This window comes from Cydia pomonella, chromosome 28, assembly GCF_033807575.1.
Source record: "Cydia pomonella isolate Wapato2018A chromosome 28, ilCydPomo1, whole genome shotgun sequence".
Lineage (NCBI taxonomy): Eukaryota > Metazoa > Arthropoda > Insecta > Lepidoptera > Tortricidae > Cydia > Cydia pomonella.
Window position 1 is genome coordinate 361,482 of NC_084730.1, and position 18,054 is coordinate 379,535.

General features: G+C 35.5%; 1 protein-coding gene across 1 annotated transcript; it reads left to right on the top strand.

Annotated features, from left to right (window-relative positions):
- Positions 1–15,004: 15,004 nt before the first annotated feature.
- On the top strand, positions 15,005–17,765 carry LOC133532957 (gamma-secretase subunit pen-2). Its single transcript, XM_061871844.1, has 3 exons — positions 15,005–15,215; positions 15,435–15,539; positions 16,116–17,765. The coding sequence occupies exons 1-3, from the start codon at positions 15,155–15,157 to the stop codon at positions 16,253–16,255; spliced, it is 306 nt and encodes a 101-aa protein (XP_061727828.1). The 5' UTR covers positions 15,005–15,154; the 3' UTR covers positions 16,256–17,765.
- Positions 17,766–18,054: the final 289 nt, after the last annotated feature.

An 18,054-nucleotide genomic window follows, 5' to 3' on the forward strand; every position in this document is an offset into this window, starting at 1 on the left:
AGTTGAAGGGAGGGCCGGAACACTATACACCTAACAATTCTCACCTTCAGTCGGCTGTCCCAGCACAAACTTGGTGATGCTGTAGTGTGGCGAGGAGCAGGGATAGCGCCCGCTGCCTCCAGCTGCAGCTCCGGCAGCAGAAGCTGAAGGGAGGGCTGGAACACTATACACCTAACAATTCTCACCTTCAGTCGACTGCACCAGCACAAACTTGGTGATGCTGAAGTGTGGCGAGGAGCAGAGATAGCGCCCGCTGCCTCCAGCTGCAGCTCCGGCAGCAGAAGCTGAAGGGAGGGCTGGAACACTATACACCTAACAATACTCACCTTCAGCCGGCTGCACCAGCACAAACTTGGTGATGCTGAAGTGTGGCGAGGAGCAGAGATAGCGCCCGATGCCTCCAGCTGCAGCTCCGGCAGCAGGAGCTGAAGGGCGGGCTGGAACACTATACACCTAACAATACTCACCTTCAGCCGGTTGCACCAGCACAAACTTGGTGATGCTGAAGGGAGGCGAGGAGCAGAGGTACCTCCCACTATCTTCCAGCTGCAGCTCCGGCAACAACAGCGAGCTGGAGGCCGTCGGGCCGGAGGGCTCGATGGCAAAACGCCTGTACAAAAATGTCCACAAATAAATAAGTTTCTTTAGTGAACACCTTTTTCCTAATGTTTGTCACGGCTTATTTATTGACACGGCTCATGGGAGCCTGGCGTCCGCTTGGCAACTAGTTATTATGAAAGCGACTGCTATCTGACCTTCCAACCCAGAGGGAAAAGAGGCCTTATTGGGATTAGTCCGGTGCCCTCACGATGTTTGCCTTAACCGAAAAGCGACTGATAAACATCAATTGATATATCATACTAAGTTCCGAAAAACTCATTGGTACAAGTCGGGTTTTGAACTCGCGACCACCGATTGAAAATCAGAGTCACACGCTCTCACCGCATATTATTCTTTATTGTAGATAGATAGATAATTTCTTAATTCATACCCATAATATACACCGTGTTTTTATTGAATTGCGTTAACTCCGGGGTTTCGGTAAGTACTAGGGTTCAGAACCGGGAAATCCCGGTCTCGAAAGTACCGGGAATTCCCGGTTCTTTTGTCAGTAAAATGGAACCGGGAAACCAAATTTGATTCCCGGTTCTTTCGGTACTTTCGGGAATTTTATTTTTATTAAGCGATTCACACTACTATTTACTTATTTACTCTTACTTTAATTTTCCACACTTTCTACTATTCAAACATTCAACTAGGAAGAAACAATAATGGCATGAGCGTCGAATAATCCAATAATTCAGCGTTAAAATAAATAACGCGCGAAATTAATGGTGCGCTCGATATTACCAATAACTACCTACACTCGCTCGCTGTTGCTAGGAAGGAAAGTAAGTATATACGCCATATTTTATGAATAGGTAGGTACTCGGAAAGAGATATTATTTTTAAATATTTTTTGGTAAAAAAGTTTAATTTTGTTTTCTTTGAAAAATGTTTAAGATATTTATAAATATTTAAGGAATCTCAGGTGACTGGCTAATTTTTACCATTTTATTGACAGTTAACACTTACTTAAGAACCTAACAAAAACACTGTGATTGATTATAGTCTGATTTATATATAATAACTTACTACTAGGTATGAGAATAGAAAATAGTTTAATTTTGTTGCTTTTGAAAAATGTTTAAGATAATTCTAAATGTTTAAGGAATTTAAAATGACTACCTAATTTTGACCATTTTATTGACAGTAAATACTTAAGATCCTAAGAATAACACTGTGATTGACAATAGTCTGATTTATATATAATTACTTACTACTAGGTATGAGAATAGAAAATAGTTTAATTTTGTTTTCTTTAAAAATGTTTAAGATAATTCTAAATGTTAAGGAATCTAAGATGACTGCCTTATTTTTACCCTTTAATTGACAGTAAATACTTACTTTAGTACCTAACAATAACATAACACTATGATTAATTATAGTCTGATTTATATATAATTACCTACTACTAGGTATAAGAACAGAAAATAGAAGAAAAAATTTCGAATTAAAGTTACTTGAATACAGAATTTTAGTTTACTTTTGAAGCATAACCCTTGTTTTCTATGACAAAAACTAGCAAGAACCGAAAATACCGAAAAAACCGGGAAATCCCGGTTCCGTAATACAAAAGTACCGAAATTCCCGGTTCTCAAAAAGAATACCGGTTCCGAAAACACTAGTAAGTACGTTTAAGGAAACTAAATGGCACAGTTAATTTAAAAAAAAAAAAATGTTTTTTTTTACTATTTTTATTTTTATAAAAAGTAACTAAATGTTGCATATAGCGTTGTTGTAACACGGGCATTACATTTAACTCAACCAAACAATTGAAAACTGTGATATATCAATGTCATTTCTAACATCGATCGTCCGAGATAGTACGTACGTTAGTAGCAAATGTATGAACTCGCACTAAACACTAATCAATAAGTAAACAGGCCCTAAGGCAAGTGTACACGCTCGTAAGGCCCTTATAATATAAAAAAATATGATTGATTATCTCCGAAATGGAGTTAATTAGAATATCGGTGTCTTTGAGAAAGTTACTTAATTAAAGCTCAGGAATGCACCCTCGAAATTAACGCAAATCAAAAAAAACACGGTGTATATGGCATACATACCAATGAGTAAGATATTAAATACCTAACAAAGAAATTACACAGAAAGATAGTAAATTAGGTAACAACAGGCGGTCTTATCGCTTAAAAGCGACACAAGGTGCTACATTATCCGTTTTATGTGAAAACTAAAAAAAAGAGGAGCAAATGAGCAGAGGGCCTACCGCGAAAACGAAATTTTGTTATCTAGCTCTATGGAAGAGCGAGATGACTAAATTCGATTACCGTTTTTGGCGGTTTGGTAGGCCCTCAGAGGCTCAGATGACATCGACGAAACCCAAGCAGGTATAAAGTTGAATGACACAAACATGCGTTTTAAAATTAAAAAACGACATAAAAAACGCCTGGCACAAACAAACCGGCTTAAGTCCTATTCAAGGCCATTCTAAATTAGCCATAATTATTCAAAAACACCTATTGCTTATTCAAAAATGCTGCTGCTTCTCTTATAATACAGTATTAAAGGTTTTTATTAGAATGTCAGCAAAATGCACTAGATTTTATAAAAAACAACAACGGGTTGCACGGCAGATGTGAAAACTTGAATTTTAACGTTGTGCATTTTTGATATTTTGGAATGGTTAGGGAATAATTTTGCACGAATTGCTTTAATTATCATTATAAAAGTACTATCATTTATGTGGTAAAATACAATATTCATTTATTGCGCTATCGTACACAAATATGACAATTTATATTACATTAAACATTTAACACTTCAAAACTATTACAATGATTTAAGAGCAATTCCTAGCTGAGCAACTTTTCAAATCTCGAATTTTTGAAGCTATGTTGCTGTCGCGCTGCGGTGGGCGGGAGCCGGAGCTATCTAAGTGTGAGTGCGCGCACACAGACGCGAGACTCGTGCGCTTGCTCATTGCGCGCCGTTCCGTCGACATCGCCCGCGAGCCAGACGGAATTTATTCTGCGCTGCGCGACGCAAGTTGTTTTTGTTGTTACCACGTAATATTGTTTTTCATTTATATATTATACTTACTGTATCTATTACACCCTAATACCAAACACCCTATCACCTGCACTAAATATATTTTACACCTATGAATCCTATGATGACGAAATAATAAATGATTGATTGATTGATTGATTGATATTAATTACCATATAGGTAAAAACTGCAAAAAAGAATGATGTCTCAGCTTCGGTTGTCGTTGTACAGTCAAGTGCAAAAATATGTATCGAAAGAATCATCTCATAAATATGGTACTACGCTCTTATTACACTGGAATAAGATGCTATGGAACATATTTTTGAGTAAGATGTGTACACCCATATTTTTACACTTGACTGTACCTATCCGTATCAGTAAGTTGGGAGTGATCATGGTGTGTTGTGAAATTTTGTAAGTAGGTATATACCTATGGTTAAACTACAATCTATTTAACTTGTAGTACGATGAGGCTAAACTTGGGCCGCCTTATTGAAGAACGTATCGCAATGACAATCTGGGTAAAGTATGTTGGGATAATGCCGGACAATTTTGGGACCAATTGAGAGAACTCGTGAAAAAATGTTTTTTCGAGATCTCAACACGTGACAGATTCTTGAAGTACGTAGCGAATCGTTAAATAATAACCGTAGATTCGGCTTGAATTTTGGTAATCTTCAATATAGAACGGTTTTAGTTTTGTACCTGTGTAAAGATGAGACATAATTTTTTTTAGGGTAACGAGTGTTTTGCCATCAAGGGAGAACATTGGATGGTGAAAAAAAGTTGCTTCTAATGGAAAGAGAATAAGGTATCACAAAGAAATAGGTCCGGTGTCTACCCTTTTGTATCCGATCTTAACCCTGATACAAAAATTGGTAAAATTGTGGCTCTCAAACTTTGATACCCATGTCATAAGGCAATTTGATAAGTAAACAATGTGCTAAGAAACCTCTTATTGTAAGGTTTACCCGAAGTAATAAAAAAAAACCACTAAAATAATAGATACGTTGCGAAGTTTTGACAATTTAAGATTTCGTGAACTGTACAGGTTTAGGGAAAGTGTAAATGTATTGTTTATTGAATGAAATGTACTGGAAGATATTAAGTACTTAAGTAGGAGGGACAAAAATCAAAATAAAAAAAAATCGTGCCCAGTCATTTTTAATGAAGGTCGCCAAAAAAATAAGAATAAAACTTAGAAATCAAAAAGACTAAGTAGTTCTTTAAAAATGTCAAGGTCACTGAGATCCCATCTTGAAGTATGGAAAATAATTAAATTTGCGATTTTGTTGGTTTAATTTTGCAATTATGTATATATATATATATATATATATATATATATATATATATATATATATATATATATATATATATAAATAGTTGATATACAATCTTTTTTTTTTTATAAAATGTAAGGATCGTATGTAAAAAGTAAAGTAAATTATAGAAAAAGAGAGCCCTCTTGAAGCATTTTAAGGAAACTAATTTCGAAGCCCTATCTCTATTTTGTATCCGAAACTAGCAATGTATGTATGCGTGCACATCTACATATGCATCCATATGTGTAGGTACTTTATTGCGAAAAATTGCTCATTTGCTATCTATTTTACTCGATTTTGTTATAAATTTCAACATGTATCATCAATCATCATCCCTATACAATATAAATACTCTTTATTGCACACCTCAATAAAAGAAAACAATACAAAAGAAAACATACACATAAGCACAGGTAAACAACATGCGGTTTTATCGCTAAAAGGCAACCTTTGGGTTGCGGAAATTAAAAAAATTACATTGTCAGTAACCGTCGCGCTGGTAGTGGTACTGGATAAAAATAATGGTACGAAAGTGTGATCAAGAAAACAATAAATGTGATAATTAAGGTCAGTAGGTAAATTGAAGAAAATTTAAAGTTTGATAATCACTGCTGTTTTTTAAATAGGTAAAGATCTGATTGTTTCTGGTCCGATCTTTACCTGGAAGGGTCAAGATCGGATATCGGTCTACAGACCCAACTAGCAAAATTTCGTCATATAATGGTTGCGGCAACGTTTCTGCGGTATCCTTTTAGCTCTTACTATTAGTCATCATTACGAAATCATTACGTTTATATGACGCGATTTGGGCCCATTTTATTCAGCATTTCAGTCATATAAAAGTTGTTTAACTGCAACCACCGCCACTTATAGATCTTATAATAACCACCGACGTGACTATCTTATGACAATTTAGCTGTATATTAGCAAATTACATGACTTAAATATGACTGAACTGATCTGTAACTTCCATTTATATGACATATTTGTGGAGTAATCGCATCCTAGGCTACTAAACAATAGAATATAACTCGAACTAGAATAAAAAAGGAATTCGTCTTAATAAGTCTTGACGGTAAGTATTTTCTTTATTAGTCAGCCATGATGTTACATGTTTTTATTAAGAATGCTCATAACGTCGGCGTATGGTAGAAATGTATTGCGAAGGTAAGTTTATTGATGAAGTAAACTATGTTTAATAGTAAATATTTAATGCCCCACTATAATTCTTAGTTAATTAAATATAAATTTAATTAATATTGATGATTTTCTTGAACGCCGCGGTTATACGGCATTTATCCAGTTATAAGCTATATAATCGCATCTTATATAGCAAGATTAGCGGTCAAAGCGCCATTATACATATTTTGTCGGACATATTTTAGGGTTCGTTAGAGTTTCTGAAAAAACCTTTTTACAGATTTTAGTATTTTATTTCTAGAGACAAGTAGCACCGTGAAATATGGTCATTGTAGCTGATGTGGACTATTTTTTAAGAAAAGAAGATCAATTGTGTAGTGATACTGATGTACAGTGGCCTTGGAGCGAGACTCATTTCATTTTGTCTTCGATGTGTATTGGATGCGGATACTCAACGTCCCCGTTGACAATTGATCCCACACATTTTATTATATCGGACAATAATATAAAAAATCTACACGACACCATTTTTTTCTGGTGCCCAAACTGTTCAGAGTACGCTATATATGATCACTATCCATTAGAGGAATGTGAGTTTTGTGTGAATACTGACAATACTGACAATCATCCCCAAATCATCCAAATCTTTGGATCCACTGCTCTCATCAGCATTGAATTGGAGTTCCATTTCCTGTACGGAGCTATCTTCTACAACGCCACCAACATCAACGTGCATGTTTTCCGACTCTGCAGTACTAGTTTTTTTTTTCGGTCACATTTGTTATTTCTACGGAACCACTTGAAAAATTAGCACTTGTCACTTCACTTCGGTTTACCGAAATTCCTTGCGTAAGAGTAGTTTTTAAATTGGTGATAATAGATTGCCGCTTCTTTTTCATTTTCCTCTTGTATCCACCGGTCTTTTTCATGTTTTTCCATTTAATCCAATCCATTTTCATATACTAAATGTTTATATCCAAACAACGTGTCGGATGTCTTTAAATGATGTTTAAGAGCTATAACAGTCATAAAAAGGTAGCATTTATACTAAATAGTGGTATAATAGCAAAGTTGTATCATTTACTCGACTACGTTTAATTCTGCTCCAATAAAGGCATATAAAATGTCATTACTCGACCAAATAGTCACATGAGCATCAGGTAGAGGTAAGTTATTCAGCAATATCTAAATCGCTGAATAAGATACTCATATATAACATGTTCTATAATTCGCGTTTATATGACAGCATGTAACATATATAGCTATTGTGCTGTATAAGTTACATGATGTCATATAATAGCAAACTACATTGCTTTTACTCGACTGCACTTGACAAGTCGTAAGTCAGATATATAAGTCACTGTTACTCGACTAAATAGTCATATAAGCCACGTAAAAAAGTGACTTATTCAGCATTTCTTATATGACTTATTAGTCATATAATCAAGTCGAGTAAACGTTTACTCGACTTGCTTACATGACTGATATGCTGAGTAACTAAAAAGCTGCATAAGCTGGCTTTATACGACATGTGCTGTATAATTCACGTCTACATGACTTTTATATGATTTATTAGCTGAATAAGCTCAATCTTATATGACTACTTTGCTAGTTGGGGAGTGCTAGGTCTATTAACACAATTACAAAAACAAACACAGTTTCATCACAATACGCAAAATAAATTACAGAGCGAAGATCGGATAGAAGGAAGAATTCGCGAAATTTACCTTGCTCTCTGTGATTGCATATAGCACAAGCCCGACTCCCTGAGCGACGCGGGGACACTGACAGTCGAGGCGCAATGAAATGGCGTCTTACACAATGTTGCCAACATTAAAAAATAAAGCCAAATTAGGGGGAAATGAATGTCCTACGTTCTTCACCCGCATCCGGTATTTACCCAACATACCTTAATCGTTGAACCGCCGCATTTCAAAATGGCCCTTATTTTGATATCGGCTAGCCGTAATGTAATACGGCGGATTATACAATACGACTGCGATACTTATATATAAATCCCCTCGTCAATGTAATTTCATTAAATTTGCTATCTAGTGGCAAACATCAAAGTAGTTATCTTTTACTTGTGACGCACAAGTGTGAGCAATGTAAAATACTATATTTCTAAAAAAAATTGCCTACTGCGTAATAAAAGAAAATGTGATTATTAAATTATAATACGAAAGGTGGTCAAATCGCAAAATGCTGTCGTTTTATTTAAAAGAATGAAATAATTAGACCAGTTCCGAAAGTACCGGGAAATCCCGGTTCTTTAAAACAGTACCGGTTCTGCAATCCCTAATAAGGATGTTATGCCCATCACTATTCCTTCTGTGTACGTATATTTAGAAATTGTCTCCGCCTCCAATTCGTGCGATAAGGACAACTGCAGCTCGGACCGAAATTCACTCGCAAAAAACTCAAAAATCGAGGTTTCGCTCTCGACTGTTTCCTCCTCCAAAACGCAACTAATCATTATGAAATTTTGGAAATTGCAAGAGGAAGAAATAATCTATGCCGCTATGTTTTGATTTTTTGGATATTTTTTGTCATATTTGTATACTGTGCCTTTTTTTACAGCCAATTCAATTTAGCCGTTTTTGCGATTTTCGAGGCGCTGTATCTTTCTTTAAAATAAAATAATCCAAAAAAGCAAAACATAGCGGCACAGATATTGATGATATTGATCTTATTTGAAAAAATCACTGCTCTAGGTTAAAAATCCAGGGAGGAATCAGTCGAGAGCGTTTGTATGGAAAAATCGCAACTAGGAATTCCTCTTAACATTACAGAATAGACAATAACAAATAAAACTACAACTATAATTATATATTTATATTTTAATTGTATTTGAATTGTATTTTAATTTTAAATGTAATATAATTCTAATATTTTTTTATAGTTATAACATTTGCATTAATTTGATTTAAGTTCCCTTTGACATTTGTATGCCAACCGGCAAAACATAGCGATTCATTTTAAGAGAGGTATGGGCATTGTGAATGTCATCTCGCTTTGTGTGGTAGGGCACAGCCAGTGGATGTCATTCCAGATCTAGAGCAGAGCCCAACTGGGGAAGTACCTCCACCTTACAGAAAACAGCAGCCAAATAACACTAGACCCTACTCATAGTGTTGTGTTCCTGCCGGTGAGTAAGGTTGCCAGAGCTCAACGAGGGAGGGCGGGTTTAGGGTCGGCAACGCGCATGTAAATCCTCTGGAGTTGCAGGCGTACATAGGCTACGGAGACTGCTGATTTGTTAGACCTGTACCCCAAAAGCATAAAATTGTTGTAGTAATTCACCGAATCGCATTTCACCTCGATCTCATATTTAATTTTCGCATTGTGTCTCAATAGTTTTTTTTTCTAGTGGCTATAAGTTTTAGTCGCATTTCACCTCGACCGTACATTTAAACATCGCGTTGTGACTCAATCGTTTATTACTTTAGTCGCATTTCACCTCGATATTGTATTGGCGACGTGATTCAACGCAACGTCAACGTCACATAGATAAAATTTTAATGAGTTTGATAGCACTTGAGGCTTAATCCTACAAGTACAAAACGTGTTTAAAAAAAAACACTTAATTTTAGTGCAAGCATCAAATTAACGTATCAAGTTAAATAGAGTCCCAAACAAACGTCGATCGCGGCGAAATGCCTCTTCGGTAACATACTACACGAAAAATTAAATACTACAAATTAATTATACTAATGTCAAAGGCTACGGGAAAAAGTGCGTCAAGTAAAAAAATCCAGTGATATCTTTTTCATTCAAGGTGAAATGCGATTCGGTAAATTACTACAACAATTTTATGCTTTTGGGGCACAGGTCTAACAAATCAGACTGCTTACCATCAGGCGGGCCGTATGCTTGTTTGCCACCGACGTAGTATAAAAAAAAAAACAATGTAAGTATATACCCAAGACCTATGTGTACCTATGTTTTACAAATAAAGCATTTTGATTATGAAAAGTGATGATGATCCTTCCGGCCGATTTCGACCATGGTGACCGCTTCGACTCCTAGTTAGCTCGGCGCTCATGCGCCCGAAGATGGCTGACATAGCCGATCTTCGAGGTGAAAAGTAAAAAAAAAAGAAAAGTAAAAGTAAGAAAATGTAATGTTTTTCCACTTCTAAGTATTTTCCATTCTCCATGATTTTTCAGTATGTTATTGACATAATGAAAAACTAGGTTAATAGGTTATCCTTTTTTACAAAATTTGGTAACACTAAAAAAAAATTTTTTTTTGTTAGTTAAACCTATAACCTAGAATATGTCATGCTGAAGTGATCGACATCAAAATTAAAGTGATTTGTTAAGATTTAGTAAGTGGAAACCGTTTTTTCTCGAAATAGAAGTTTCATAGAAAAAGTACTATTATATCGTTAGGATCGCAAAGCTATTCTTTCCTCATAAGGCAAAGTATGCTAAAAGAATATCCACAATAAGGTAAAACGGAAACCAGTTGATCGCTAAAGACGTTAACTGCCAAGATTGCGTTGAGTTGCAGGCGTACGTAGGCTACGGAGACTGCTTACCTTCAGGCAGGCCGTATGCTTGTTTGCCACCGACGTAGTATTAAAAAAAACTGACGCGCGCAGCTACAGCACAAAATCAACCTTCGGGCATTGCGAGAAGGTTCCCGATGTCGCACATGACCAGAGTAGCATGCGGGTCTGCATCCATTTCGAAGTCCGTCTGTATAAGCCTGCCGAGATAAGAAACGAGCAATGCGACGAAATATTCAGACGTAAATTGAGAAACCTTTTGTTGGAAAACCCTTACTCAGTAAATGAGTTCATGGAATTGACATTTTGATTCAGAAATTGTTTTTATTGTTGTTTTTATTTATTGACATTGTTTTCTTTATCATACAGATGATCCTTATTGGGAGATACTATTTCATTGTTTTTTATATTGTTGTGTGTTGACGATTCTTATTGGGAGATATTATTTGTGTTCTTTTATTAATTTATCGTTTTTATTTTTATTGTTCTCGTATTTTCGTAAGATTTGACATTGTAAATTTATATTTTGGATTTTGTAAGTATTTACCTACTTACTGTTATTCTAATTGTATTGACAATCCTTATTGGAGCCATAATTTTATTTCATTAGTATTGTTATTATTTTCATTTTTATTTTATTTTGACGATCATGATAGAAATTCTTATATTTTTGACATCAATGCAAATTTATTATGTAATTGTCTTTCATGAAATAAATCATCTAATCATCTAATCTAATCTATATTAAAGAACTTGACCTTGACACCAGACATCGTGCTAAAAATATAAAAATACGTCAGAGTATGCTTTTCAAGCCTGCAGTCCTTCCTATCTCATGATTTTCGGGGGCCCTTGCGGATACACTTCGACCCATAGGAATATTTTGTGTAATTACCCCCTTACGAAAAATCCGTCAGCTACTCAAGAGCTTTTCCGACCATCTCCATATGCCGGATAATGGAGCTCATGGGTAGCCTTTTGAATTCTTTTGGTTCCAGATAGCATGCTCCAAAGTCCTTCATTCTTTGTCTGGCGAGGGCGTGACATTCACACATTAGGTGTATTACTGTCTCTTCCTCTTGTCCTCACATTCGACAATCAGTGTTGTCGGAGTGTCCCATCTTGGCCAAAACTCCTTTGACACCGTAATGGCCAATAAACACCCCTGTTATAATTTGGAATTGTCTCTTGCTAAATTTAGCAAAAAAAAAAAAACCATAGCTTATTGCTCCAACCGAAGTCTACTCCTTGTATAAAGAGTTTTGAGAGCCTGGAGTCCTTACTTTGCCAAGGGCATCGAGATGGCGAGGCGAGACGGAGTTTCACGAGACTGCCAAGGCAACTTAAAAACAAGCCATATGAAGAGACTAAAGGAAATGAAACTCACTACTCTAAGGACCGCAGAGAACGTGAGACCTACTAGACGTACAAAATACTATGTGGCCACTATGACCTCAAGGATTTTCAAGAGATGTTCAAGCAATAGCAACAACCGTCTGAGAGGTCATCACTTAAAGCTAAGGCATAAGTCTCACAGTAACCCATACAGACACTTTCTGAGCAACCGAGTAGTGAGAGCTTGGAACAAACTCCCAGAAGACGTAGTTTCAGCACAATATGTGAACCAGTTTAAAAATAAATTAGACAAGCATATAATCTACTACTCGTTCATGAAAACTATCTTTATGATTACTGGATACAGGCCATATCAGTTGTCATAACTGCCTGCCTGCTTATTAAATAATAATAAGTACCTAGACTTGGCTCACGAAATAACCGCCATGTGGGATGTTGATAAAGATAAGATAAAGATAGTTTATTATTCAAGTAGGCATATTACAATGCGCTTATGAACGTCAAATAAAGCTACGGCTCTAACCCTACACCTCTGACCCGAGAAGATTTAAATTCCCCCTCAATTGAAGGAGGGTATCATAATATGGACCGGCAAGAAACTCGGCGGCACCCCCGATAGTCGTTTCAGCGTACGGCGCGGATAGTCTGGCGGTTCCTCTCTGTGGCCCCAGGTTAGGTATTTTATAATATGTTTATATCTTTTGTATTGTTTTGTGAGTGTTTTTATATTTTACTTTTATATACATATTGTAAAAAACCTAAACTGATATGTAAAATAAATAAAGGAATAATAACTTTACCTATGACTAGAACTCCCATTGGCAGCCACATAGTTCCATACGAACAACCTCGGCTGCCGGTCGCCTTTGATCTCACACACCAGTGTCAGGTTGTCGCCAACCCTCCTGATGAGGACCTCAAGGTACTCCGCCTCGGACATCAAGGGCTCCGGGCTGTGGAGGGACAGGTGCTGTGCCGGTTCACTGCGGCCTGGGGGCAGAAATATTGTTATTATATCCATTCAGATTATCAAAGAAAGTAAACACTTTAAAATTTCATAAAGTTAAATATAGTTTATTTTTCAAGTAGGCATAGCTCTAACTCTATCCCTCTGACCCGAGATTTAAATCCCTCCTAAATTGTAGGAGGGACTTAAATCCTCAATACAATGAAACAATTTTGATAAAAGATGCTTGAGACCCAGCACCAGAAAACCTGCTTTCAAATAAAAAAACGCATCCAAATCGGTTTACATGTTTAAGAGCTACAGTGTCAAAGACAGACACACATATAGCGGTCAAGCTTATAACCCCTCTTTTTGCATCAAAAATCATATGATTAGGTTTTTATTAATTCTGGCTTTTATTCCCTGCAGTTTTGCATAGAGTGGCTATAAATATATTACGGAATATATTTCTCCTCACGTTTGGTATTACGTGAGGAGAAATATATTCCGTAATATATTTTTGATAGATTATATTTGATAGACTTAGTAGTAAATCATGTGTTGCCTGAAATAAAACTTTATTTATTTATTTTATTTTTATGTATTTTTTATACTTAATATTCTAGGATCTGTGTAGCATAGGGAGCGTGCATGAACTGTAGGGGGCAGAACAGGAGCCCCCTATTTATTGGCGCGCAGTTTAAATGTTAAGTTTAAGCTTTCAATGTAGCCCACAAGATGGCAGAACCTACAAACCACAAGAAAACGTAAGTGATCTGTTAACGTATATTGCATGGCAGTGACACAAAATCTGATATCAGCAATTAAAAACAGCCCTGCGTGCAAAAAGTGTTTATGGTATGGCACCCAAATTGTATAGGTAATAAATTACCCAATTCAATAAGAGAATCTGAAATGCCTGTATTTAGGAAACATTTATTGGACTTTTTAGTACAAAATGCTTTTTACTCTTTCAATGAATATTTTGACCATATTCTGCATAGTTATTAATTTAGTATAATGTAGTATACATTAGATTAATTTTATTTATGAATATAAGAATTGTATACAAAACAGCTTATTTCCAAACATAAATGAAATACCCTCCTCAAGGGGAAATTTTTTCAATATTATATTTAAGCCTAGTGTGACAATTTATATTTGACTGCTCTCCCAAAATTGGGAGTTTACAAACATCATTACACAGGTATCCAGTTTTTTTGAATACATTTGTTGAATGCAAGAACTATGTTATAATCTATGTATGTACTTTCTAGCTAAGCCTTTGCTCTAGTAGAAAATTAGGTCAATAGATATTTATTTACTGCCTATGCCATTTTGATTTGTTTTGATATGTAGATAGATCCCAAATCTGTTTATAATTGTTTATTAACTTAAACATATTGTTATACACTTTTTGCTGTTACTAGCCTATATAAAGGCTGTGTTTGGCCCATTGTAGACGTAAATGGTTTATTGTTTTCAAAACATACATTTTACGTCGTAATAAATTATATCGATGCCATTTCTAGAGATAAGATAAATCTTATGAGTGAATAGATAGGAGCAGCTCTTTTCGAAGTGAAAGGACCTTGTTTATTAAACAAATCATACCGTTAGGACCAAATAATGTTAAGGCAAAGCTGTAATTCTACAATCCAGAGGTCGAGGTTGTGTTAAAACTGATAAATAAGGTATAATCGGACAAGGTATTGTTTGTATAATAATTTCAGCAATTAGGTATAGTACAGTGTCACTCCAAGGTCTTAAACGCTGCTAATAATTGATTAAAATCGACAAAACTGTGAAAAAACCTTGAAGTAACGAATCCCTGAAGATGAATTTTGGTAAAGAACAAAACTCTAACAACACTCTCATACTTACATATTTGCACTGTCACTAAAAGGAAAATAAAATTAAGGAACACTAATTTACTTGATTCATACATTTTTATTTAAGAAAAATACTAAAATACATTTTATAACTTGACGTACAACACACTACGCCATATTTGTTTCTATGTTTTTTTTTTCTACCCTAACAAAGTGGACATGGCTTGGGGAGTACTCCTGTTCATTCGCAATCAGCCATTCAATCTTTCTGTCATATTCTAATCTGTCGCGTTTTTCTGTAGCTTAAATAGCTCTTGATGACAAATGCATAATGTGTCACTGTCAGTGTCAGTTTACTATTGACAGCAACTGCAGTGTTTTCTACAATAAATAGCTATTTTATTTCAGAAAACTTACTAAATCCGAAATAAACATGGATATAACAAGATTACCTAACGACAAGAAATTACAATTATGTAGGTGGTACTTCAAAGGTATGTGAAATACGCATAAAAATGGCAGAAATCCCGTTAGCCTTTTTTACGTTATTTAAACATTATATTGCACAAGAAAAGTGTTTTTAATTACTGTATCTGATTAAATTTTTCTCGCTTTATCGGTTTATGTCTCTTAATAGTTAATAAATATATATTAGTTGCTAAAAAATATGACTCACAGGTAGTATAACACAACGTCCGTTGGTTGTGTTTCAGTTGGTTGTTTGTTCTTACCGTTCGTGTGGGCGGTGAACGCGGTGTGGTTCTTCAAGGAAGCCTTCACGAAGCCGCCGTTTGACGAGCAGAAGCAAATCAAGAGGTGTAAGTGTTCATATTCATTGAAAACAAATTGCACATGCACCTTTTATGTGCAATATGCTTATAGGCTACAGTAGCTTCTTAACATCAGGCTGACTGCATGTTTGTTTGCCACCGTCGTGGTACAGAGGGTATAAATGTACATTTAGTGAACATAAGTAATTCCCTGTTATTCTGGTTACTAATGGATTATCTACATGGGTATATTGGGTATGAGTCTCAAATTTTCTATTTTCATCTTATAAAAAAACTATTTGTTATTTTACTCGTGTACAGATAAATAAATAAATAAAATACACAGACAAACTTACACAGATCAACTTAGCCCCAAAAAGTTTGTACAGTACTTAAATAGATTAATACATTTTTATTTATTTATTCTATGACAACACCCATGACTCAGGAACAAATATCCATGTTTATCACACAAATAAATACCTTTACCGGGATTCAAACCCGGGACCAGCGGCTTCATAAGGTTTTCTGTGCAATAAAGTTTAAATAAATAAATAAACCCTACACTGAGCATGGCCCGAAATGCTCTTGACCGATTTTGTATCTTCTTTTTCCCAATTCCAGATGTGGTAATGAGTGGTCTTGGAGCCCTGGCGTGGGCGGTGGGGCTGATCTCCTGGGCGCTCATCTTCCAAGCGCGGCGGGTAGCGTGGGGCACTACTGGAGAGGCACTGTCTTTCGTGCTGCCACTGGGCAGGGCTTAGTTCTAAGCTTATCCTTCTATTTAACTGTTCTGTTCAGCCCTCATATATATAGATATATGTTTATAACTGTGCTCCTTGTCACTTAAAATTACAATTTTATTGGCCAATTGGTTACCTGCCGCAGAAAAAAGCCTTTAAATTACTTAGCCATTCATCGAATAGCCCCAACATTGGCTTTCCCTTTGAATAGCTTACCCGTTAATTTGACTTAGCTCTAGGAAGGGGTTTCCTTTTCAGGGATACCGCTAAATGAAAGGGTATCTTTCCTGTGCTGTCAACGCGCTAGACACCCAATCCTTCTCTTTAAACATAAATACGTAATATTTGATTCTATTTTTACCAAGAGAAAGTTGAAAATGGCATGTTATAATTTATAATCGATACCCCTTCCAGGGGTTAGCGCTTAGGAACAGGTATCAGCTTGCCCGTATTATGAAGCGCTTAAAAAGCCAAATGAAATGGTTTTAGTTAGCAACGGCTTTGGTATTGCTTACCAGCCTTATGAAATACCCCTTCAAAAACCCTCGAAGGGAATACTCGTTAAAGCTCCGAAGCGTAGCATAGTCGTCTCTCTCTATCACTCTTCCATATTAGTGCGACAGTGACAGTTGCGTTTTGTTAGTCATTTAGTCATTTATTTATTGCAACCATAGTTTAGTACAGATCTTAATAACTAAGTACATTCAGAGTCATATGGGCCCTGGCAGGGCATTGCAATGTCATACATATTTTAATTTACAATTATCTCAATCGTTATTCGTGAATCTACTTATTTGGTACTTATTATGCATGCATATAATATTTTTATAATCCCATATCTAGTCTTAATTTTATATATTATGTCACACTTATTATCTATATTTTTACAACCATTTGTTTGCACTTACATCTAGATCCTATTTCGCTACAGAGCGTAATGATTGGCATCTTGGCAAGTGGGTAGGTAGTCAATTGACCAATAAAACAGTGATGTTAAGTGTCAAGGAGCACAGATATATACATAGCTATATATATGCGTATAATTTATAATTTTGAATGGGCTGAATTTCTGGGTCCTCATATTCCTACAGTCAAGTTCATAAATATGTATACATTTTTTACCTTATTGCAATGGATTAACGTGAAGAAATTATTACATTTTTTTTTTATGTAAGGATCACATCTACACAATTACAGGACTAGGAAGTAGAACATTAACAGATGCTTAGCCACTTATAGATAGATGACCACAGCTACATACATAGCTAGGTGCATATTTATGAACTCGACTGTACCACTCACCAGGCCTTTAATGTATGTTTATTTTCTAATTGTAACATTCCACAAAAATTTCAAAACCCAAAAAAAAAACTATAGAGATAACACTCTTCTATATTGCTGAAAAGGTTTAAAAAGGTATTCAAATATGAAGCAAATGACGCATATAGTATTAAGTTTTTTAAGCAATAAGTTGTAAATAGAAATTATTTAATAAACTTAAGTTATTGAATGCTAAACAAGTGTGTCATCATTTACAAACGTACATCAGTATTTTACTGGTAGATTTATCTCTGAATAACTTTGAGTTTTGAATTAGGTATTTTTTTACTTTTGATTTTCTACCTTAAGACGAAGGAGGACTTGTGCGAAATCTCCTTTTCATACATACGTAGTCTCATTTTCATCTCTGGACTTTTTTTTTTAATATGGCTTACAGTTGATTGCCAGTGTCATGTCGATTTATTTATGAAAACAATCGTATTTCGGGGGCGCGAATTTTTATCAAACACAAGGTTGCTAATCCAAATGAGAATGTAGGA